The following is a 25,064-nucleotide window of genomic DNA, read 5'->3' on the forward strand; positions in this document are numbered from 1 at the left end:
GCTAACAGCATAAACAATTCTGCCCCATCTGCTACTTCCTCATTCACCTGCCTGGCTGATAGAAACAAACTCTTGCCTTCCTCAATCTCAGGAAACATCACAGTCTTATCAAAACAATTGATAGAAACCCGGTTAAACACCAACCAGTTCATACCCAAGATAACATCAATCTGCACTAATGGAAGACACACAAGGTCTATCCCAAAATTCCTACCAAAAATACTCAGAGGGCAACTTAAACAAACTGAAGTAGTAGTCACTGAACCCTTCGCAGGAGTTTCAATCACCATACTACCCAACATCTCAGATATTTCTAATTTAAGTTTCACAGCACAATCCAAAGATATAAAAGAATGAGTCGCACCTGTGTCAATAATAGCTACAAGAGGAAAGCCATTAATATAACACGTACCTCGGATCAAACGATCATCTGCAAAAGTCTCAGAACCTGATAAAGCAAAAACCTTGCCTCCCGACTGATTCTCTTTCTTTGGCTTAGGACACTGTGGACTGATATGACCCACCTCTCCACAGTTGAAGCAAGTCACAGTCTTCAACCGGCAATCTGCAGCCAAATGACCACCTTTTCCACATTTGAAACACTTCTTCTCATTACTGGTACACTCATGGATACGATGTCCAGCCTGACCACATCTGTAACACTTAGCAGGAGCACTAGAATCTCCTCCACTAGGCCTCTTCATTCCACTCTGCCTCTGAAAACCTTTGCCAGCTGCATACGGTTTCCCACGATCAACCTGATTCTTACCCTTCCTATCAACCCTCTGCTGATAGCTCTCTGCTCTGGCTTTGGAATCCTGTTCAAAAATCCTGCAACAGTCAACCAAATCAGAAAACACCCTGATTCGCTGATATCCAATTGCCTGCTTGATCTCGGGACGCAACCCGTTCTCAAACTTCACACACTTCGAAAATTCTCCAGCAGCCTCACTATAAGGAGTATAGTACTTTGACAGCTCTGTGAACTTCGCAGCATACTCAGTAACAGACCTGTTACCCTGCTTCAATTCCAAGAATTCTATCTCTTTCTTCCCTCTGACATCCTCTGGAAAGTACTTCCTCAGGAATCTTTCCCTGAACACAGCCCAAGTAATCTCAGCATTTCCAGCAGTTTCCAACTCAGTGCGGGTAGCAACCCACCAATCATCAGCTTCTTCTGACAGCATATGTGTACCGAACCTGACCTTCTGGTTATCAGCACACTCAGTTACTCTGAAGATCCTCTCTATCTCCTTCAACCACTTCTGAGCACCATCTGGATCGTATGCTCCTTTGAACATTGGAGGATTGTTCTTTTGGAACTCACTCGGTTGACGAGCAGCTCCCATTCCCACAACATTCGGATTCCCTCCAAGTACTCCAGCTAGCATACCCAGAGCCTCAGCAATCGCAGCATCATCTCTACCTCTTCCAGCCATCTCTATTCTGAAAACCCAACAACTAAAACAAATAAGTACTGATAGGGTTACACAACACCTATCCCGTACAGGGAAAACAGAATAATTACGACTCGACACGACCGACTATGCTCTGATACCACTAATGTAACACCCTTCTAAAATACCCCAAATATTCAATTAAAATACTAAACATGTTAATCAGAGTAATTATGCCCCGAAGGGTGTCACACAATCATTTCACAAACATTTATCAAAACATCCTGTCATGCTCATTTATTTATCAAATAAAACAGTTGCATAATACGCAGCGGATACAAAACATCAACAGTCAAAGCATGTACTACATTACATGTAAAGTTGATCGACAACTAAATTAAAACATAGTCAAACATCCCCTCCCGATGTTACATCTACCAGAGCATGACCCACTAAGGACGACACTAGACTCCATAGCACTAGCTTCTACTCAACTCACTGCTCGTTACCTGAAAGATAGTTGTAAGGGTGAGTTCTTCAATCAATATAATAAGCATTATAGAACAACATGTAATGCTAAGTAAATAACACATTAATTCACCCTAATCAAATTACGCACTCAGCAACGGCAATATCCATCCAACCATCATATTCAACAGTAAAAAATCTCAATCATATTCAACATTAACAACACAACACACAACACACATATGATACTGGAATGCATCCATTCATATCATATGCCATACATTCATTGTGCAATGAGACTCTTATGCATGCGGTACCGACTATGTTGTGAACATATAGTTCAACCTCACCGTCCAAATCCAGGCACGGCTACCAAGCTCACTAGTCCCACTCATTTGAGACATAGTGACTCACTCACTAATTCCTCACCATGGGAATTAGCTACCACCCCAAATGGGCCATGATATGCACGCTACTCACCTAGCATGCAAACAACAACAACAACAATCAACATGATTTACTCACTAATTCCTCACCATGGGAATTAGCTACCACCCGAAGGCCACAATATGCATGCTAATCACCTAGCAATGCAACATCAACAATAATCAAGAATAGACACATGCTCACACTCTAAGCCATAGAATAGTCTATTCACAAATGCATACATTCACAACATCATGTATACCATTCCACATTATCAACACAATTTATCACAAAAGCATATTATATCATGCCAAACAACAACCACAATATTAGTACACTCCACTAATATCTATACTGCTCAAAACAGCGGGAATTAATCTCTATTACATCATAGGCCAACATAGGCCAACCCTCAAATAGGCACACAACATTAAAATTAACATTTTTCCACTCTGCAACAGCGTTAACCGGTTAACGCCCTGGGTTAACCGGTTAACGCAGCACAACACGCCTTCTGTCTCAAAATTTAACAGTGTTAACCGGTTAACGCCCTGGGTTAACCGGTTAACGCAACACAAACAGCCATATATTAGAAATCACAACAGTGTTAACCGGTTAACACCCTGGGTTAACCGGTTAACGCAGACAAAACAGCACATATTCATAATTCAACACAGTGTTAACCGGTTAACACCCTGGGTTAACCGGTTAACGCAAGACAGAAGCTGTTCCTGCGCTAACTCAAGGCAGAATGCAGAATTCTCCGCATTTTCCGCCATTGGAGGACTTCCGGACCTCCGAATCCGATTCCGTAAAAAGCTATACGATCGGGAAATTACAACAGACTCAATTACCGACTAAATTTCAACTTCTACCACGGTTCATCCAACAAAATTCAGCATTCACAATTCCCAATTAGGGTCAATCAACAGCTTATCACTACCCATGACATATTATCCCATAATACCCATTAATCGACGATAAACCCCCCTTACCTGAGTTAATCCGGCGAATCTCTAAGCTCGAGTTCTTCCTTCTTCAACCTTCAGCCCTTGCTCTGTCCCTTTGCCCTTTTCCTCTTCTTTCACGATGTTCTCTGAGTTTTCACGTAAAACCTTTTTACTCCAAATGGGACTTTTCCTTAATTCCAACATATATATATTTTCCAAAATAATAATCCAATAATAATAATAATAAAATTTCCAATTATTTAATTAAATTAATAAATAAATTATTAACTCAATTCAAATAATTATTTTATTATTATCGGGGTGTTACATCGGTGCGGTGGGTGAAGAAATCGACAGTGACTGCGAGCTCGATAGTTGGATAAAACCGTGCGTATCAGGGATGAAAATCCAGAACTGGAAGGCCTAAAAAGATCATCACTATCACTCTATGTGAAGAGTAATATTTCTTGTTTTTCAATTCTGTCTACATGAAAGCCATACGTTTTGCCCGAAACGTAATGGTTCATTGTAAGGACCACCTCATGTGTTTCATTTTGCAACATTTTGCATCAGTAATAAATGGATGTTTTTCACATTAAAAGCGGTGTTCCCTGTTTTTCATTTATTTTGGCAGTTTAAAAAATAATAAAAATGGCAATGTTTATTTTCATTTTTCCTTCCTTTTGTTTGACTTCGTTCCGACTGTTGTATTCTCCGGATCTCATTGATAAAAATTCGGTTACGCCTTTGTATGACTTCGACAATCCGATCTATCACGCCGAAGAAGAAGGCGAAGAAGATTGTGATCTGCTGGAAGATTAGCCAGATTGTTGAAACAAGAGGAGAAGGTGATTCAACCGCACGAGGAACAAGTTGAGTTTGTCAATTTGGGTACCGAGGAGGTCAGGAAAGAAGTAAAGGTTGGGGCCGCCCTGGAGGCGAGTGTCAAGAGCGGAGGTGATGCCATTCGGTCTCAAGAACGCCGGTGCCACGTAACAGAGAGCTATGGTGACTTCGTTTCATGATATGATTCATCATGAAATTAAATGCTATGTTGATGACATGATAGCAAAGTCCCAAACAAAAGAGGGGCATTTGACAGACTTGGCCAAGCTGTTTGACTGATTGAGACAACTCAGACCGAGGTTGAATCTGAATAAGTGCACTGTCAGAATGCGGGCCGGTAAATTGCTGGGGTTTATTGTAAGTGAAAGAGGAATCGAGGTTGATCCTGTTAAAAAAAAAAAGAAAAGGAAAAAGCAATGCAAAAAATGCCTGAACCAAAATCAAAAAGAAAGATCAAACGGTCAGGTGGATAATGATTGCCAAGCGGCACTTGAAAAATAAAAGAATATTCGCAGGAGCCTCCGATTCTGATGCCTCCTGTGGAGGGACGACCGTTAATCCTGTACTTAACAACCCTCGAGGGATCTATGGGGTGTGTACTGGGGCAGCATGACGAGTCTGGTCGAAAAGAGCATGCAATTTACCTTAGCAAATAGTTTACCGACTGTGAAACAATACATTCACTGCTCGAGAAAACTTGTTGTACTTTAGCATAGGCTGCTCGCCGACTGAGACAGTGTATGCTGGTTCATACCACTTTGTGGATTACCGAGATGGATCTGACCAAGTATACCTTTGAGAAGCCAGCATTGACCGGACGGGTTGCGAGAGGGCAAACGATTTTTGACTGAGTATGATATTCAGTACCTCTCAAAGAGAAAGCAATCAAGGAGAGTGTATTGTCTGATTATCTCGCCCAGCAACCCATAGAGGATTATCGAATAATGAAGTTTGATTTCCCTGATGAGGACATCGAGGTTCTCAAATCGAAAGATTGTGAGGAACCAATCCCGGAGGAGGGGCTTGACCCTGAATCCGAACGGATTCTGATGTTTGATGGGGTCGTTAACGTGAATGGAAGCGGAGTTGGTGTTGTTTTGGTTACACCGAAAGGATCCCACATTCCTTTTGTTGCCCGACTGACATTTGAATGCACCAACAATGTGGCTAAGTACGAAGCTGGTATCCTGGGTATTGAACCTCGGTGCGTGTATCTACTGGGGCAACGCCTTTCTCGCTTGTATATGGAATGGAAGCCGTGTTACCGGTTGAGGTCCAGATTCCTTCATTGAGAGTCCTGATGGACGTGAAATTGCAAGAGGCTGAATGGGTAAGGATTCGATACGAAGAATTGAGCCTGATTGAGGAAAAGAGGCTGGCAGCCATCTGTCATGGACAGTTATACCAGCAGCGAATGAAGCGTGCTTTTGACCGAAAGGCGCGACCTCGGGTATACCATGTAGGCGATATGGTGTTGAAAAGGATCCTTCCTCCTCAAAACGATCGTAGGGGCAAGTGGACATCCAATTATGAAGGACCATTCGTGGTCAAGAAGGTTTTCTCTGGCAGAGCCTTGTTGTTGACGACCATGGATGGCGAGGATTTTTCATCCCCTGTGAATACGGACGTAGTTAAAAAATACTTCGTATAAGAGACCTGTTGGACAAAAAGAATAAAATAGTCTAGGCAAAAATGGGCATCCCGGCGAACCGAAAAAAAAGAAATAAAAAGGTTCGGGCAAAAATTAGGGGTATAAAAAGAAAAAACTATACACCCGGCAAGTCGAAAACCCCGCAAGGGCGACTTGGGCAAAAAAGGGTATCCCGGTGGACTGAAAACCCGGAAGGGCGGTCCAGGCAAAAGAGGGATTGAAACGAACAACTGCGTCTAGCATGATCGTTTGCTTTGGTTAAGACACCATGGATAATCCCCAGCAGGGATCGGTCGGAAGCGTCTTGTTCAGAAGGCAGAAAGTACGGAGAGTCTTGGGGACATGTGGGGTGTAACCGAGTTGGAACTCGATTAGATCACGGGTTCACATTGCCATTAGGATAGAGTTTCCTTTTGTGCACAATTACCTCTTTTCAGGAGTTGCTTCTTGTGTATTGCTCAGTTTTGAGCCACACCTTTTTCAATCAATAAAATGCATATTCAGTCAAATAATTGTGTTTTTGTTTTCATTACCGCTTTGATTGCAAAAACATCCGTTTATTTTGATAAAGAATCTTTGCATTTTGATACATGGAGGTCCCTTCCAATGCATGCTTATAAGATTGAAAGCTTGAAATCTTATTCGGAAGGTTGAGTGACCTAGGTGTTGAAATTTTGGCACGCCTGGGGCACGTTTTTATCTAACGATCTCTTTTGCAGGTGCTGTTAGATATTTTCACTCACTTGCAGGTTGTGATGTGAAGCCTTTTGACAAAAGATCCCCGTGGAGTCCAGTCAGGGAAAAGAGGATTGAAGAATGGTGAAAAGACAACGAAAGACGTGCGGAGATTCTTGAGAATTAATCAAGAACACTCTTCAAAGTCTGAAGACTGGAAAGTTTGTATGAATCCAGGGAGTTCGATCTCCGTGGAGTACGGAGAAGTCGAGAATACAAGGTGATGAATCAGAAAAGTCCAGACGAGCCTGGGAGCTCTCAAAAGTGGAAAAGCTGACACCTAATTTAGATGTTGAATACCAAGGTTCGACGAGTCGACGGGTGTTCTGTGCCATACTTTCCTTAGTTCCCCAGCGAGTCGAAGATTGTTGTTTTCCCCACAGAGTGCGTTGGTGGTTTCTTCCCCAGCGAAGTCCCCGGGCGGATCGAGTTCAGTGGAGGTCATCCCTGGTGAGGGTTGTCCTTTCCCCAGCAGCAGTGTTATTCCCCGGTAGGGTGGAGATCGGAGTGTTGTAGAGTTCCTCAGCAGAGTGCCTCGAGCTCCCCAGTGGAGTCCCTTGAGGGGGATACTTTTTATGCATTCATCATTTAGAGAAGCATAACATATTACATAACTCATTGCGTAGCATTTCCATGGTTATGGAGCATTACGCTAAAAAAAATCATCATGCATGAGCATTGCAAGCATAAGCTAGTCTCAAGTCGTGGTTACCGTTTGAGAATTGGTTTAGTTGCTTGAAAGAACAACATCAGCATTACGCGATCAGCGCAACTCAAGCCGTGGTTACCGTTTGAGATTTGGTTTCGCCGGTTGGTGAAGATGTTACTCTGAGGAGTTTAGCATCGTGACGTTGGGTCAACGGTATTCCCCAGTAGTGCGATACTGGAGGAGATTTCTGTCGTGCGAGATGGAAGTTGGAAGATGTTACTCTGAGGAGTTTAGCATCGTGACGTTGGGTCAACGGTATTCCCCAGTAGTGCGATACTGGAGGAGATTTCTGTCGTGCGAGATGGAAGTTGGAAGATGTTACTCTGAGGAGTTTAGCATCGTGACGTTGGGTCAACGGTATTCCCCAGTAGTACGATACTGGAGGAGATTTCTGTCGTGCGAGATGGAAGTTGGAAGATGTTACTCTGAGGAGTTTAGCATCGTGACGTTGGGTCAACGGTATTCCCCAGTAGTACGATACTGGAGGAGATTTCTGTCGTGCGAGATGGAAGTTGGAAGATGTTACTCTGAGGAGTTTAGCATCGTGACGTTGGGTCAACGGTATTCCCCAGTAGTGCGATACTGGAGGAGATTTCTGTCGTGCGAGATAGAAGTTGGAGGATGTTACTCTGAGGAGTTTAGCATCATGACGTCAGATCAGCAATGTTCCCCAGTAGTGCGATATTGGAGGAAAATTTTCCGTCGGGCAGAGATGGAAATGAAAATCAGAGAACGTCACTCGATCAGCGCGAAAGTCGAGGTTCAAATGCAGTGATTCGGGATTATCCGCGCGCAAGAACATATTTGTTATGAGGTTCAAAAAAAAATCAAGCAAAAAGTTATGGGGTTCAAGAAAAGCAAAAAAAGATAATAATCCCCAGCGGAGCGCAAATTGTTCGTCTGTTCTTGGTATTCAATCACTCTTCACCCTGATCATCTGAAAGCCGAGGCTATTCATATCGACAGGTTCACAGTGGATTGAATAGGGGCAGCTGTAACACCTCAAAATTTGCCTTCCTCTCTTGGGACTAGCTTAGCATATTGCATTTCATTGTTTAGGGCATTAGGCATTTGCATATAGCATATCATGAGAGAATAAGCAGGTCATCCTCCTAAGTCTTTCTCAGAAGATAGAGAGGTTAAGAGATGCAAGCCTGAGGGTCTCATGGATTGATCACTAACCATCTGAGGGTTTGTGCTTCAATTAGGGTTTCTTGGTTCCTCAAGGAGGTTGAGTATTATCTTGGTTGAAATGGTACATCATCATCATCATGGTTCATTATTTCTGATCATGTTCTTTGGGATTAGGGTTTTGACCTCTGGTCAACCCTAATCAGTTGCATTCTACCAATCAGGTTTTTTTTAAAGAGATGAGGTCTTTATTGAGATGGAGATCATCATATGATTTTATTGAGCTTGTATAAGCTAGGGTTTCATTTTGGAGTTATTTCATCAAGTGGTTGAGGCCCAAAATCATCTGTGCATGTTCAAGTCATCTGTCAACCATAAAAGTCAACAGAAAGTCAACAGAGGGCTAGGAGATGGAGAAAGGGTTTGAGACACCTCATTCATGTCCCAAAGAAGGTTATTCATCATGTCAAACATCTACCTTGAAGATTTTGAAGCCAAATCAAAAGTTTCCAAAAATGGAAAGTGACATGTAATTTGAAAGTTTCCAAAAATGGCAAGTTTTTGGACCAACTTCAACTTAACTTTCCAGCATCAAAGAAGCTTCAAATTATTCTTTGTCCAACATGAAAGTTGAATATCTTTCTCTCCTATTTCCAAAAAGTCCAAGATCATGAGAATCTGATGAACGGTTGAGGAGATATGATCAAATCATCATCAAGTGTGCATGGCCAAAATGTGCTATGTATTGATCCATACAAGTTATGTATCGATCCATGCAGGGCAAAATATGCTATGTATCGATCCATACGAGTTATGTATCGATCCATGCAGGGCAAAATGTTCTATGTATTGATCCATACGAGTTATGTATCGACCCATGCAGGGCAAAATGTGTTATGTATCGATCCATACGAGTTATGTATCGATCCATGCAGGGCAAAATGTTCTATGTATTGATACATACGAGCTTTGTATCAGTACATAACTCTGTTTTGATCATGCATTGGCTACTGTTCACGTCCATATTACTTCATGCACCACTAATTTTCAAGTTTTGTCAAAACACCTCATTTTTGCTAATTACCATTAACCAAGCTTAATTAACATTTTCAGTGTGATTAAGACTTCATAGAAATACCATAATCATAACAGAATTGAGAGGGTTAATCACAATTCATCATTTCTAGATCTAGTTTTCATCTCCCTCCAAAAATTTCTCATAATCAAATTTCAAAATTCTTCAACATAACACCTTGTTTTTGTTGAAGATTCATGACCAGTGAGTATAATTGAGGGTGAATCCCTCAATTGTTTGAAGATTTGGAGCCATTTTTGAGCACTTGAAGTTCAAGAACCTTGCCATGGAAGTTGATTATTAAGCTAGATCTACATTGTTTCAAGCTTCCTTTTCTTCATCAATCATCATAACAAGTGTCCTGGAGGTGATTAGGATCATTTGGAGCTTTGAATTGTGCAAATCCAGAACCTGCTCTTCAAGAGGTAGGTTTTTCGAATCTCACAATTCTCAAAATTATTAGCATATTGATGTAGATCTCATGATGCTGATTAATCTGGTGGAAATTTCATGTGAATTGGTGCATTATTGAGCAAGATATATGTGATTCAAGTTTGATGCATCAAAATGTTTTCTATCGATTCTCTCTTGTTATGTTGAATTAAGCTTAGCTATGACTCGATCTGTAATCACCATGGAAAGATCTTTGAAATGATATACTTGTTTTGAATTTCTGGAAAATTTGTTCTTGAGCTTGTACTGTTCATCTTCTTCTTCATGAGGAAGACGAAGTAGCGTCGGATTAGTGACGGTTTTGCGTTCAACTGGTTTTGTGAGGGTTTGCAGGTGAAACGGTGTCGTTTCATGTTGGCGCGCCTCTTTTTTGGATTCATACCGTGTTCGTTTCTGGCGCATAGCATTTGTTTCAAATATGTTCATATTTTATGTCTATTCCCTCCACTTTGCCATGCTATGTGAATTCTTTTGTTTTCGATTTTTTTTTCAACTTATAAAATGCATAACAAATTGAAAATTGATCCAAAAAATACCTGGTTTTTTGCTATTTGTTCCTTGAGATGTCTAGTTTTTTATGGTGATTTTTTCTGAAATTGTGCATGGCTGGATTTCTGTTTGTGCTAGGTTGATTGAACATGTATCCATTTATGACCTTGCCTTGTTCATCTTATTGTGAAATGCTTGTTTTTAATCCAATGAACTTGAAATTTTGCATGCTGATTCTAGACACATTGCTGGATGTTTTAGGCTTGGTTTGGTATTTTTCTCACGTACCATTTCTGTTTTATGCTTGTGTTAACATGGTGTGACAATGTATGTCACACATTTGATTGTTCAACTTGTGCCATTTAATTTCCATGCCAAATGATCTGGGATGCTTCTGATTTTTTGTGTGATGATGATGTTAGATGTGTTGAATGTTCATGCATTTTTCCAGAATTAATTGAATCATTTCTGTTTTGATTGGGAATTTTCATTCTTAATGTTCAAATGCATGCCTTGAATTGGTCATTGACTTCTCTTGCCTATTACATGAACTTGCATGATGATTTTGCTTTGGTCCTTTTTAGGACTTGTTCTTGATTGATTAAACATGATTCATGTTGAGTTTGAAGTTCTGTTTTGGATTTTTGACTCACTTTTGACCCTAGGCTTTGACCTAGTGGTTTGCTACTTACATTTGAGTTGTGAATTTCAGGTTCAAGTGTGCATCTCCTTGGTTGATGTTGCTCCTTCATTTGAGCTTGACTATTTGTTGTTGTTGGCTAACATTTTCTTGTTTTGTAGGCTTTGAAAACAATTCACTTGTGCTTATGGCTTATGTGTTGCATATTGGGTTGTCGATCTGATATTGACTATTGACTGTTGTCTGGATTGTGTACTGATTGGTTTAGATGTTTTCACAGGTACCTAAGTTGCTTTAAGTTCATTTGAACTTTGCTTTGCTTGCTTGTAGTTGGCATACCACTTAGGTATAATTCCTTGATCTTCATGTAGTCTGGAAGACCTCTCATGTTACTTTGGCAGGCACCTGTCTGAAGCCCTCCTTAAGAGGCAATGCTTGTGTTTGTTTAATTTTGTGCCAAGCAGGTGAAGACCTCTTAAGAGGCAATTGGCAGATAAAAGGGATGTGCAATCCATCCCCTGCTATTCAGTTGTGTCATTCACTTTGCTCACACCATGTGTTGATGCATTGTGAATAAGAACCCAAGGTCTTGTTGTGTCAGTCACTTGTGGAGAAGAGTTCCTACATTCTGGACTCTCACACCTTCTATTTGATTCATGCTCTCCCAGGCCAGGGATAAGAGCTGTGAGGTCTTACCCTCACTTCCCATTTCATCTGCTTCACCCTAACTCTCAATGTTAGGGTTAAGAGCTAAAAAACACCTCATTCCAGTTGGCTTGTTTCTACAGCCTAGCCTTGTGTGAGCCAATTGTTTGCATATAGTGTGTGTGCTTGCTTTATTGTGCTTGTATTTGTTTGATTGTGCTGTTCAGGCTAGCTTGCTTCTTGTGCAAGTTAGGATAGAGACCTCAACATAGGGATCGTATGCATGACAACTTCTAGGCTCGAGTCGTAGTCTCCCTAGTAGTTTGTTATCTCCTTTTGTCTCTGGTTAGGTTAGAAGTTCTTTCCCTGTTAAGGGGAACTACGTTGCCCTGATCCTCATACCAGATGAGGTACGTAGGCAGGAGATCATGCGAGATCTCTCCGGGCACCCTTTTCCTTTTGTGTGTGTGTTTGCTTGACGGCTAGCAGGCTCGAGTACCAGACTCCCTGTTAGCTTGTTTGTTCAACCTTTGTGTTTCTTTTGACGAATCAGCGTCCGGTTAGCGTTTATTTCCTTGGAGTCTGATGTAAGTCCAGCGATTGGCATTCGGTTTTCCGTTTGTTCGTTGTGTGCTTGGAGTCTGATGTAAGTCCAGCGATTGGCATTCGGTTTCCTTGTTTGGGTTTGTTGCTTGGAGTCGGATGTAAGACCAGCCATTGGCAGTATGTTTCCATTTGTGTGTTTGTTTTGACGTCTCAGCGTCTGTGCATGTGTTTTGTTTCGGCGTGCGTTAGCCGAACTACGGTAGCTCTGATTCTCATTCCAGATGAGATACGTAGGCATAGGATGCGATATCTTAGCGAGCCCGTTCCCCTCTTCTCCCATTTGTGTTTTATTTCAGTGTGTGTGCATTCTTTGAGCAGTTTTTAGCAACCTTATTCTTTTATTCTGAGCGTGGATCCCGTCGAGTACGACGGACGTGAGGGGTGCTAATACCTTCCCCTTGCGTAACCGACTCCCGATCCTTGCAATCTCCGGTCGTAAGACCATTTCCTTTCCAGGTTTAATTCGAGCGTTTCCTTTCCCTCCTTTGGGATAAATAACGCACGGTGGCGGCTCTGTTGTTTTTTTTCCCGCCGGTTGTTTTTCGCGGATGCGACAGTACCAGAGGAGGCACATGCTACCATAGATAATAGCGATTAGAGCTGCGTCGAATGGTACATCATATGGTTCTTCAGGGTGTCACATTCGTATATGGTGTAGGCTGCTCTAGGAGACCCGCCGAGACCAGCTCATCATGAGATACTAGAGGAGGAGTAAACACAACTATATCATGTTGAGAATGCCTTGCCTATGTGTCATCGCATAGTGAAGATTGCGCAAACAGACATTGACATAGGTATCTCCCCTGATGGGTCTGATGTGAGACAGATCCTAGATGCCATCATGATGGAAGCACAAATGACATTAATGTATTGGAGACAGCGCCAGGGGACAAGTGAGATTGATGGCTGAGGAGGCAGAGTTGGCAGAGGATGCATGTGAGATAGAAGAGAGGTTGTCAAAACACACATTAGTCTCTTATTATATAGTTGTGGTACTATGGTTTGTACTTTATTTAATGGTCTTACTGCTTTATTGATTTGGGTTGTACGACATTTTCGACATTTATTGGTATTTTATTTTTGTATGGAATTTTTGGTCCATCTGGAATTATGTACGTCTATTTTTTTTCTTTGTTCGATTGTACGATATATTTTAAATCTTCATTTGAACACATATAAACAACATATAACATGAAATACCTGTTCTGATACGTTTTAGAGATGTATGTCCGAAATATTCACGGAGATGCATCTCCGATACAATTCAAATGTAAATGGCTTCTGAGTGAGATGTATTGAATGTTTTAAATTGTTTCGGAGATGCATCTCTGAAATATTTCAATATTTATTCAGAAATTGGTGCGTCCAGAGATACATCTCATAAAACTAGGGACATTTAAATAATTATGCGTGGTGGTTAAGAAGTATTATGGGTGCATTAAGAAATCCTCTTAAAATTATGATGCAGAGTCCATATAGTTAAAAAATTGAACCGAGAAACCAACTATTGGGGAATGAAGCTACCCCCTAACAAGATGTGATAATGACCATACCTCAATTTAGACAAGGTGGAATCTGTCATAGAATTATTGACATCTAACCAAAGTTGATTACATAAGACTCTATCAAGTTTCATTTCCACATAACCTCTACGAGTCTTACCATTAAACCAAGTGAAGGTGGAACCCTTTGTAGGAATGTCCACCAAGTTGTTTTAGTCTGACCAAACTTAAGTTATGTAAGGGTTATGGCTACCCCTATGGCCATGAGCTCCTAATATTGAATCGGAATATCCTATTAAGCACCAGGTTATATGGAAAAGGGATTTACTGATGGAGAGCTCCATCCACAATCTTCTTATTATTACATGATAAGTTGAGGCATAAATGACATTTATGTCAATTTGAATAATAGTTAAAGTAAAAGATACATGTTGATCTAAAATAGAGGTTACTTGTGGATCAAGGGACTTCTTACAAAATGCACTCAAGATTTGAAGCTAACCATTCCCTAGAGTTAATTGCAAAGTCTTTTAGGTCTAGACATTCCAATAAAGGCAAAATAAAATTTACTATATTCATCCAAGATTTTGGAGGTTTGTGAGTTTTAATAAGATCTTTGAGAGTCAATCTTATGGGGGAATTCGAAAACCCTCTAGCATTCAAATACAACCACTTAATAAGAAAGGTTTATTTGAACCAACTTTTGATAGGGTGGAATAAACATCCTTAGATTTGGCCTATGATTCCTTTAGAAATGCTTCATTCTTATTTTGAATGTCTTTTACGATACCATAAATATCATTAAGTTTTAGTATTACATCAACAAACTCAGAATCACTAGAGCGAATGCTTTCAATTATGCTATTTTCATGTTTTTATCTTAAATGATTAGCATTTGAAGCCCCCTGTCTCTAGATGGCGGGCCATCAATCATTTATATCAAACCATTAGCTACCATGATGACACTATAGTTAATTTGAGCTGCTAGGGTGTTTGCAACCTCTTTTCTCACCCCACTAAATTCTCATGCATTAGGAGGAAACTCTTTTTTGACATTGGATAATTAAAAAATTTAATATATCAAAATCAAATAAATTTAATATATATATATATAAACTTTAAGAAAGACTATTCCAAATAAGTTTAAGTTTAAATAATTTTTAAAATCTCACAAAATATTAAATAATTAAAATATTTTGTGAAAAATTATTCATATCAAATTTGTATTTAAAATTTTGTTTAGCAAAAAATGTGATATTCTAAAGATGGTTTAAAAATTGAAATAAAATGACTATTAAATTTTTATGGGACCATAAATTTCAATGGAATATATAAAAAATCTTTTTAGTGAAGAATTTAAAAACTCAGAGGTTCCATCTCAAAGAACTTAATACCTTTCATTGTGCTAAAGCTAAATTATATATTTTTATAATTGGAGGTTCCCAAATATATGAGGCTATGTGTTTGGCTTACTTGCACACCCACATAATCGACTCTAACTATAACTTACCTTTTGATAGGGCCATTTTGATAATCTAAAGTCGTCCCTAAATTTGAACAAATTCTATAACTTAAGTGTCATTTAAAATCACGTCAATTTAAGATAGGATCAGGAAGAGTCAAAATATATGAAAATTAATTTTTAATAGATTTTTAAAAACATTGATTATATTTAAACAAACATATTTTAAAATAAAAATACCATGATTTTTTAATTAAAAAATATTATACGACAATTGTCAATTTAAGCTGACACTGATATCAAATCCCTTCATCTGCATTAAGGAGCCAATACATCAATATCTAATGTATTATCTCATATTACTAGTGTGATTGGTGATCGAGTCTTTAGCATTCGTCACACTCCTCTATTCACCAAAACGATATATTATCATATTAAGAATATGTGTAACAAAATTAATAAATACCCAAGATTAATTTAATAACCTTTAGCAGGACGAGTGCATGCAGGGATAGGGTCAACACCTCCACCCCAACATTGTTTTAAATTTCAAATTTTTTCACACCACAATCTAGGGGTGTACATGGGTTGAGTTGGATCGGGTTTGACCTAACTCGTTATCTAATCCGTTCAAATTTCAAGGGTTAGGTCTATCGTCCAACCCACAATTTCATTGTCAAAACCGACCTCAACTGATCCGTTTATTAATGAGTTGGATTGAATTGGATTCGCGGGTGTTTCAAATAAAAAATATATTTTTTATGATTATTTTTGTCGGTTTTATAAAAATATAACATAATTCAATACAATCTTATTTATTTATAACACTCAAATTAAATGAAATATATCATATAATATCTAATAAAATTCATCAATACGACATAATATTTTATAATAGAATAAAATTCAACAAGACGTGTTATTTTCATAAAATACATGAGTTGAAAATGATATAAAAGAAAATAAGAAACAATATTTAATTTTAGAATTACGTAAAATCATTCTTCCAATAGTAATATTGGTGGAGAATAATTTTTTTTTGAAAATATTACGATTATTATTGAGATATTAATTTTATAGTGTTATTTAAAGTAATAATAAAAATAATAAGAAATGACTAAAATCGCATCAATGAATTGGATCAGCAAGATGCAAAACTCAAACCCGATACCCGAATTAAAACTATACGAGTTGTTATGGATTGGATTGAATATACCCGTAATGAATGGATTTGTGTAATTTATGAGTTGGATCAGTGGATTTGTGGGTCGACTCGCACCTCTGAACGCCCCCTACCACAACGATCATAGTTAAAATTGTTTTTCCATTAAATTCAACCTCAAAATTGAATCAGATTTTGATGTCATATTTATTTCATAATGAACTGACACATGCCTTCCAAAATATTGTGGTTGTTTAATAATCTTATTATGAAAAAAAATCTTAGATACATTGCAAAATTGATGTATTTAATTTATATAATCTATATATATATATATATATATATATATATATATATATATAGTCACTTCAACCTAATTTATTATTTATAAACAAGATTTTATTGGTTGATACATTTTAAAAAATATAATAATTAATACGTGTAATTTTGAAATAGTGATATTAAATATAGTTGACTGTGATATATATGATTTTTTTTTATAAATAAGATTAGAAATAATATTTAATAAAAACTGAAGCAGACGTTTGGACCAATATAAACATGAGTTTATGGTTTTAAGATTTGATCGGAGTTAGACTGAATTCAGATTGTTATTGTATAGATTATATCATTTAGCATTAGTTCTTTATCATATATATCAGTGAATTTTATTGTCTTTAATTTCTTTACGAGAATCAATTTGAGAAAGAGTTAAAAAATGCTAGAATAGTATAGTTTATGTAGAATATATTATTGTGGTGCTTGTTTTAAGAAAAATAATATTAAAATTTAAAACGGAACATATTTCTTTTTGGGTCAGGCTAACCAGTGCCGCGGACACGGGTTACGAATTCCAAATAAAGAAAATATGATATGTTCAGTTCATTGAAAACATATAATATTCTTTTAAAAAGTTGATTATTTATGTTTTCAGTGTATTGAATATACATATATTTAAAAATAATATATCTTTTTAATCTCTTAAATAATGCTTAATTTACCATTTTAATTTCTTAACCAGTGTCTTAGAGGTACCCGTTAGCATTTCCTTTTTTTAGTGTTGTCAATTTTGTAAAAAAATTGTCATAACATTAATACAAAATTAAATCTTACATTAAAAATATTAGAAACTAAATTGAAGAGTGTTATTTATAAATAGAAGTTTTTATTTTTCACTAAAAAATTAAAATTTTGAAAAGATTAAAAATATGTCTTGAACTTGATCCGTGAGACTCATCTAATTTAATAATACCAAATTGATATTTCTGATTTTTTTTAAATAACCACTATTTTAAACAAAAAATCTAAAATAACCAAATTTTCAAAAAAAAATCTAAAATAATCACCTTTCAAAACAGATGCGCCAGATGAACCGGCGCATCCATTTTCAAACAAGAGGAGGCGTCAGCATCACTGACGCATGCTTTGGAAGCATTAAATGGTGGCGCCAAGGGAGCTGACGCATATGCTTGGCCTTTGATGTATGCGTGAATTCATTTGGCGCATACACATTTGTATTGTAATTTTTTTAAAATAAATAATGATATATAATATTTTAAAAAATATTTATTCATGATATAATAAAAGTTACATGAGATTGACAAAAATTTAATGACCGACCCGATTGAAACGCCCCCATGTTCCACATCCAGGTGTGTTAGTTTGTCTTCGAGGTCTCCCACGATTTTCCTAAGGTGTTTGGGGTATTTGTGTGCTGACCTGATCAAATGATGACTGGTGTGAAGGTCCGACAAAAGTTTCAACGGTATTTGATAGATGTGTCATCATTTGTTCCCAATAGGCAGAGGGGCTCCGACCAACGACGCTTTCACAACGTAGTTCAGTGCCCATGTTGTCGTAGTTAGGTCGATGTGGTTGGGTGAATTGTGGATGGTATAGTTGCCCGAAGTGGGACATTGAATCATTTTAGAAACGAAGCAATGGTTCACGGGGTGTATTATAGTTAAACAATGATTTTGTGTTTTTAGGATGAGATGTTTAGGTGGTCATTGGTGGGGGGCTACGATGAAGTGACCCATATGAATCATTTGGGCTATAGACGGTTGTGGTTGATGTGTATGGTTGTTGGTGGGTAGGGTTTGATTCTTTGTTTTATGGTTTGGTGGATGGCATGAATGAATTGCGAGGTTGGGTGTTTGATTGTTGGGTGGATGTCATGAATGGGTTGCGAAGTTGGGTGCATGTGGTAGGTTGATGGTGTGAGGTTGGTTGTTGGGTTTGGGTTGTTTGGAATTGGTGTTGGACGGGGACTTGTTGTTGGGCGTATGATGACGAAGCTAGTTGGCGTGGATCAATCAAATATCGTGGCTCAGACACAAATTGTTGCATTGTTACCGACCTAAACCATGCCATATATTGTTGAGTTGGTCTTGCACCATATATGACTGGTTCGTTTAAGATGTGTTATCGTCGATTCCTCCAATGACGACACATCTCTTTTGCAAAGTCTCTCTAGTCGGAATAATTCCATTGGGCATCAACTCTTTTTTGATCCCAATCTCCCAAACACGTCGGAGGTTCTAGAATCTGTTGCTGCATGCCGAACTACAGTTTTACCCGATCACTCTAGTGCATCTCCATAGTAGTGAACCGGATAATTGGTGTTTTTGTTGTCCAAACTGCAACATAATCATGATTAACTTGATGATCAAGACCCATATAAATAATTTGATAAATATGTTTAAATTAAAATAGAGTTGTGTAGGAGATTATATCGTCTGGTCCAATGTGATCAAATAGATTGCGATATACTACTATAGCGTGTTTCAGACACCTATTGTAGTCCAACCCTCTAATTGACCACCTAGATCATAAACAATTGATAAATATTATGAAAAGTTAATAGTAATATAAAGTCTAATTAATTATATGGTAAAGTTTTAAACTTACTTCGTTGCAAACGGGAATATGAATGGCTTCTCGTTTACCGGGGCGAGTGACGACATTCTTGATCAACCCCATGCTTGTAGCAAATACGCACATGAATAAAAAGTACAGGTATTTTTTTTTGACATTTTTACACATTGCACTATATAGATGGGCCAACACAACTGAACCCTAACTATATGTGCTTACCTTATTAATTTTGTGTAACAACGGTAAATACATAATATTTCTTGTATTGCCAATACTTTTTGGAAATAAAAAATTACCAAATAAAATCATAATATAACACCGAGCTTTATTTATTTTTTTCGTACTCGATTTATTCTTCGGACAATATTATACTCGCATAATATTGTTTAAGATATTTTAAATTTATACCTTGCCCTCTAGCTTGTCCGGATGACTCTCCTTCAGTTTGGTCGTCACACAAAAGGGCACCAAATAATTCATTACAGATAGAGTTGTCTTGGTTAACTTTACCATTCGCGGTCTTACCATCTATACGTAGACCCAACAACATGTATACGTCCTCAAGTGTGACGGTACACTCACCGTAAGGAAGGTGAAATGTGTGGGTCTCAGGTCTCTGTCTCTCCAACAAAACAAGAATAAATTTGTAGTCCACCGAGTACGAGACTATGTTGAGGAGATTTCCAAATTCATCCTCTAATATATGGTTCTATCAAAGGATAGTGGGGTACATCATATAGGAAAACTTGGATAGCTAGGACAAAGGTTGTTGAAAAAGTGTATGGCAATTGGGAGGAGTCTTACAAACAACTTCCAAAATACCTGTTGACTCTAAAACAGTATGCTCCCGAGACTATTGTCAAGTTGGAAGCGCTACTCACGTATACATCAGACGGGACATGTGCTATTGGAAATGAAATATTCCACAATCTCTTCTGGACGTATCAACCATGCATCATAGGTTTTTCTTTCTGTAAACCTATTATACAAATTGATGGTACATGGTTGTACGGGAAATACAAAGGAACGTTACTGATGGTAGTGGAACAAGATGACAACAACAACATTTTTCCAATCGCCTTTGCCCTTGTTGAAAGGGAGACTGCGGAGGGATTGAGTTTTTTCCTAAGAAATCTCCGATTGCACGTTGCACCTCAACCTAACTTATGTTTGATCTCTGACAGACACCCTTCAATCATCAGTGCATATAATAATATTGATAATGGCTAGCAAGATCCTCCTTCGACGCATGTCTTTTGTATAAGACATATTGCTCACAATTTTATGTGGGAGATCAAAGACAAAACGTTGCGGAAGAAGGTTGTCAATGCATGTTACACATTATCAGAACCTTACTTCAAACATTACCGCGAAGAAATAAGTTTGTCAAATGCAGATGCAGTACGGTAGATCGAAAGTATTCAATTGGAGAAATGGACTAGGGCATACGACAACAGTCAATGTTAGGGCCACATGATAACAAATCTTGTGGAATCAATGAACTTTGTCTTCAAAGGCATTCGTAACCTACCTATAACAGCTTTGGTGCAGGCAATATGTTTCAGGCTAGGGGCGCTGTTTGAGACCATATATTCCATATGGAGTTCAGTGTTGCAATCTGGGTAGTTGTCCAGTGATGCTTCAATGAAATTCATTAGACATGAAGCCGCCAAAGCAAACACACACGTGGTCACGGTGTTTGACCGTACTAAAGGATGGTATAGTGTTGCTGAGTCCATGAATCACAATGAGGACATGCCGATGACACAATACAAAGTGGAACTAGATTGAGGTTGGTGCGACTGCGGAAAGTTCGAAGCCTTTCGTATGCCCTGCTCCCATGTCATTGCGGCATGTTCAAAGGTTCGAAGGGATCCATCCTACTTATTATCTTACATTTACAAAGTCACCCGCCTATCAAATGTTTACAAAATTAGTTTTTTCGTAGTGGCAAAAGAGGATTACTAGCCAGAATATGAAGGGGACATCGTCTGACACAGCGGAGGTATGCGAAGGAAGAAAAAGGATCGCCCAAACATCACCTGTATTCGAACCAAAATGAATACGGGGAACAAAATTGTTAGATTATGTAGTTCATGTCGTCAGCCAGGTCACAATCGTACTAACTGTCCTAGTGTTAGAACGAGCACAATCAGATAAATTCACATGTACCTCTGTTGCAATATATGAAAAACTAAATTTATTTCATATTATAAGTTTGTGAGAAAATACCATTACATAAACAACAACACAAACAACTAAAACAATTAAAATACAGTAACTAAGCGATTACAACCATCAAAACAATTTTGAACATATAATGCATCATCCTATGAACGTCTCTGTCAGTCTCAATATTCACCCATTCACACACTTTTCCATTTTAGTTGAACGTGGATACAAGCCATTAGATTCTTCTAATCCTTTCACCATCTCCAATTTCTCCATCTAACCAACTGTTCAACGTTCGATTAAGATGTTAAAACGAATCTATATTCCAAAGTCGAATCTTTATCGGAGACACAACGGAGGAAAAGATTAAATCGACATTTTTCGTTTGTGAATGTATTCAGACATGGTTAAAACTCAAAAACTTGAAGGAGGATGATGTTGAATGAAAGAAAATGTGATTGTAGGGTAAAAGTTGTGTGAAAAATATGACTGAATGGTGATGTATTTATAAAAGGAATAAGAAAATGCATGCGCCAAAGGACTAGGCGCCACACATGTCAACACATGTAGGCGTCACACATGTCAACACATGCATACGTCAGAAGCATTGGCGCCAGCACATTCAACTACATGCATGCGCCAACTCCTTTGGCGCCATAATTTAATGCTTCTAAAGCATACATCAGTGGTGCTGGCGCCTCCTCTTGTTTCAAAATGGATGCGCCAGTTCATCTCACGCATCTGTTTTAAAAGGTGGTTATTTTATAAATTTGTTTGAAATATTGATTATTTTAGATTTTTTTTGAAAAATAGTGGTTATTTAAAAAAAAATCGATATTTCTTTTTCAACTTTTATTATATATGTATATATATATATATTTTAAATAAATTAAAAAAATTGAAAAAGTAAAATTCGATTCAACCATGGGAAAAACTCTCAATTTTGACTTGTTTTTTAAGATTTCATCTAATTTTCCGATTTGTGTCCTAATTCTTTGATAAATTAATTATAAGAGTTTAGTAAATTGAATATAGATTCTATTTCCGATCTAATCGGTTGAACCGACTGATCTAGTCTGATTTTCATGAGCTTGATATTTATAATCAAAGTAAATCTTAATTATACTATTAATGTAATATAATAAAATATATATTTTTATATATAGAAAATGTATTCGTTTACATTTATTGCCCGTACTCAATTCAATTTTTAGTTAAGAAACCAGGTTTCTAGAAAAAGTAAATTAAATGAGGGGTTAGGTAATCAACGGTCAATTTATGCCAAAACAAATCTAAGCCGTCAATTCAAATCCTAAAGCGCGGGAATACATGAAACGCTACAATATGAAGAAAGCATACAGAGAGAAGTAAGATGCATGCATTTCTTAGAGATAGAGAGAGAAACTGAGAGAGAACATTCGAGAGCGTTTTTCAGAAATGGCACCAAGAAAACGCAAGGCTGAGGAATCTGCAATGGCTTTGGCGACTCCGGGAAGAGTAACTCGCTCGGCAACGAGAAAAACTCGTTCGTCGGTGAAGAGATCGCGATCCGATTTAGTCGAGTTACCAGATCGGAGAAAGTTGTCGAGCAAGACGAAGAAGAGGGTTAAAAAAGCTGAAGGTAATGAAGCTTCTGCGGCTGCAGGCGAGAAAGCGGAAGGAGAAACTTCCAAGAATGATCCAGGATCTTCTGCAGTTGATGATGAGAAAGCGGAAGGAGAAACTTCCAAGAACGTTCCGGAACCGTCTGCCGCCGATGGTGAGAAAGCGGAAGGAGGAACTTTCAAGAAAGATCCAGAACCTTCTACCGCTGAAGGTGAGAAAGCCGAGGGAGGAACTTCCAAGAACGTTACAGAAGCTTGTGCGGTTGAAGAAGTGAATGCGGAAGTAGAATCATGCAAAAATGATCCAGAAACTTTTGCGGTTGATGAAATGAAGGCGGAAGTTGAATCATGCAAAAACGATCTAGAAGCTTCTGCTGCTGTTGAAGAAGTGAAAGCGGAAGTAGAATCATGCAAAAATGATCCAGAAACTTCTGCGGTTGATGAAATGAAAGCGGAAGTGGAATCATGCAAAAACGACCTAGAAGCTTCCGCGGTTGAAGAAGTGAAAACCGAAGTAGAATCATACAAAAACGATCTAGAAGCTTCTGCGGCTGTGAGTGAGAAAGCGGAAGTAGAAATCGCGAAGAATGTTCCAGAAGCTTATGCACCTGAAGAAGAGTCAGCGGAAGGAGAAACCTCCAAGAACGTTTTGGAAATTTCTGCATCTGAAGGAGTCAAAGCAGAAGGTGATACCTCCAAGAATGTTCTAGAAATTTCTGCGTCTGAAGGAGTGAAAGCGGAAGCGGAAGGAGAAACCTCCAATAGTGTTCTAGAAATTTCTGCCACTGAAGGAGTGAAAGCGGAGGGAGATACATCTAAAAATGTTGCAGAAGCATCTGTGACTGAAAGTGAGAAAGCCGAAGGAGAAGCATCTAAGAAAGTTCCAGAAGCTTTTTCTGCTGAAAAAGTAACATCTAATAAAGTTCCAGAAACTTCTGTGACTGAAAGTGACAAAGTGGAAGCAGAAGCCTCAAAGAATGTTCCGGAAGCTTTTGCAGCTGAAAAAGAATCATTCCAGAACGTTGTAGAAGCTTTGTTTGAATACGATGGGGATGGGAATGAACCTAACCCTGCTTTGGGGGTATTGGAAGAGAAAATGGAAGATTTCAGGAAGGACGCCAATTTGAAGCTGTAGATTGAAAACTGGAATGAAGAAACTGAATCTGAAAATGTGTAATGTTCCATCAATGTTTAGAATTGTTAGTTGCAATTCGATGCATATTGGTGTTAGAATGGAAATGATAGGACCATTTGACTTTAATCTTTAACTGCATTAGTTGCTCTTTTTTGCTAGTATTATGTTAGTGATGAACTATCATCCTAGAAAAATCAGGGTATATTTTATACTTGTTTTGTATCTCATCTTATGCATTTTACTTGGGCTATAATTGATTTTCACGGTTGGTTGCTGTTGATCACATTTGATATTGTGGTAGCTTTTAGGATGAGTTTGTGTACTCTTACAGAACTGCATTGTTAGCTATAGATGGATGATGTTAAAATTCAAGGAATGGTTAGTAATGTGATAAAAATTCAGTTTTCCACAATGTACGGAACAATAACAGAAAGAGAAAGATATACGCTACACCCTGGAGAATGGTTTACATTAGGACTTCACATGCCTTAATGACTTGGAAACTGTTTTAGGGGCAGCGGATGAAATATATGATGGAAATGTGACATTATTGACAATGCATATGCTACAGTTGAATTTGACAACACACTCCTAAGAAATAGTAGCTGCTTAAGCATTATGGTCTTTCTTATTTCATGTTCTTCAAGACAAAAAGGCTTCACAATGAAATTTACCAACTTCTATTATTTGAAATAAAAATATCTTAAACGGAATGATCTATTTCAATTTACGGTGCATTTTTTAAATTCTACAGTCTAATTAATATTATTTTTATTTTATGTTTTTGATAAGAGATATTTTGATAAAAATATCACTATTTTTTTTAACATGTATGAAATAGTCAATCAAATCACTCTTTGAGAAATGTAAGAAGTATTAACACCTTTCAATTTTGTACTCTTTTCTTTATTCCATGGAGAGGTTATTAA

The 25,064-nt window shown here is 38.0% G+C and overlaps 1 protein-coding gene across 1 annotated transcript; it reads left to right on the forward strand.

Moving 5' to 3' along the window:
* The first annotated feature begins 22,833 nt into the window (after positions 1-22,833).
* LOC127093835 (uncharacterized) lies at positions 22,834-24,135 on the forward strand. The gene has a single exon (XM_051032738.1). The coding sequence runs from the start codon at positions 22,834-22,836 to the stop codon at positions 24,133-24,135; it is 1,302 nt and encodes a 433-aa protein (XP_050888695.1).
* Positions 24,136-25,064: the final 929 nt, after the last annotated feature.

This window comes from Lathyrus oleraceus, chromosome 6, assembly GCF_024323335.1.
Source record: "Lathyrus oleraceus cultivar Zhongwan6 chromosome 6, CAAS_Psat_ZW6_1.0, whole genome shotgun sequence".
Lineage (NCBI taxonomy): Eukaryota > Viridiplantae > Streptophyta > Magnoliopsida > Fabales > Fabaceae > Lathyrus > Lathyrus oleraceus.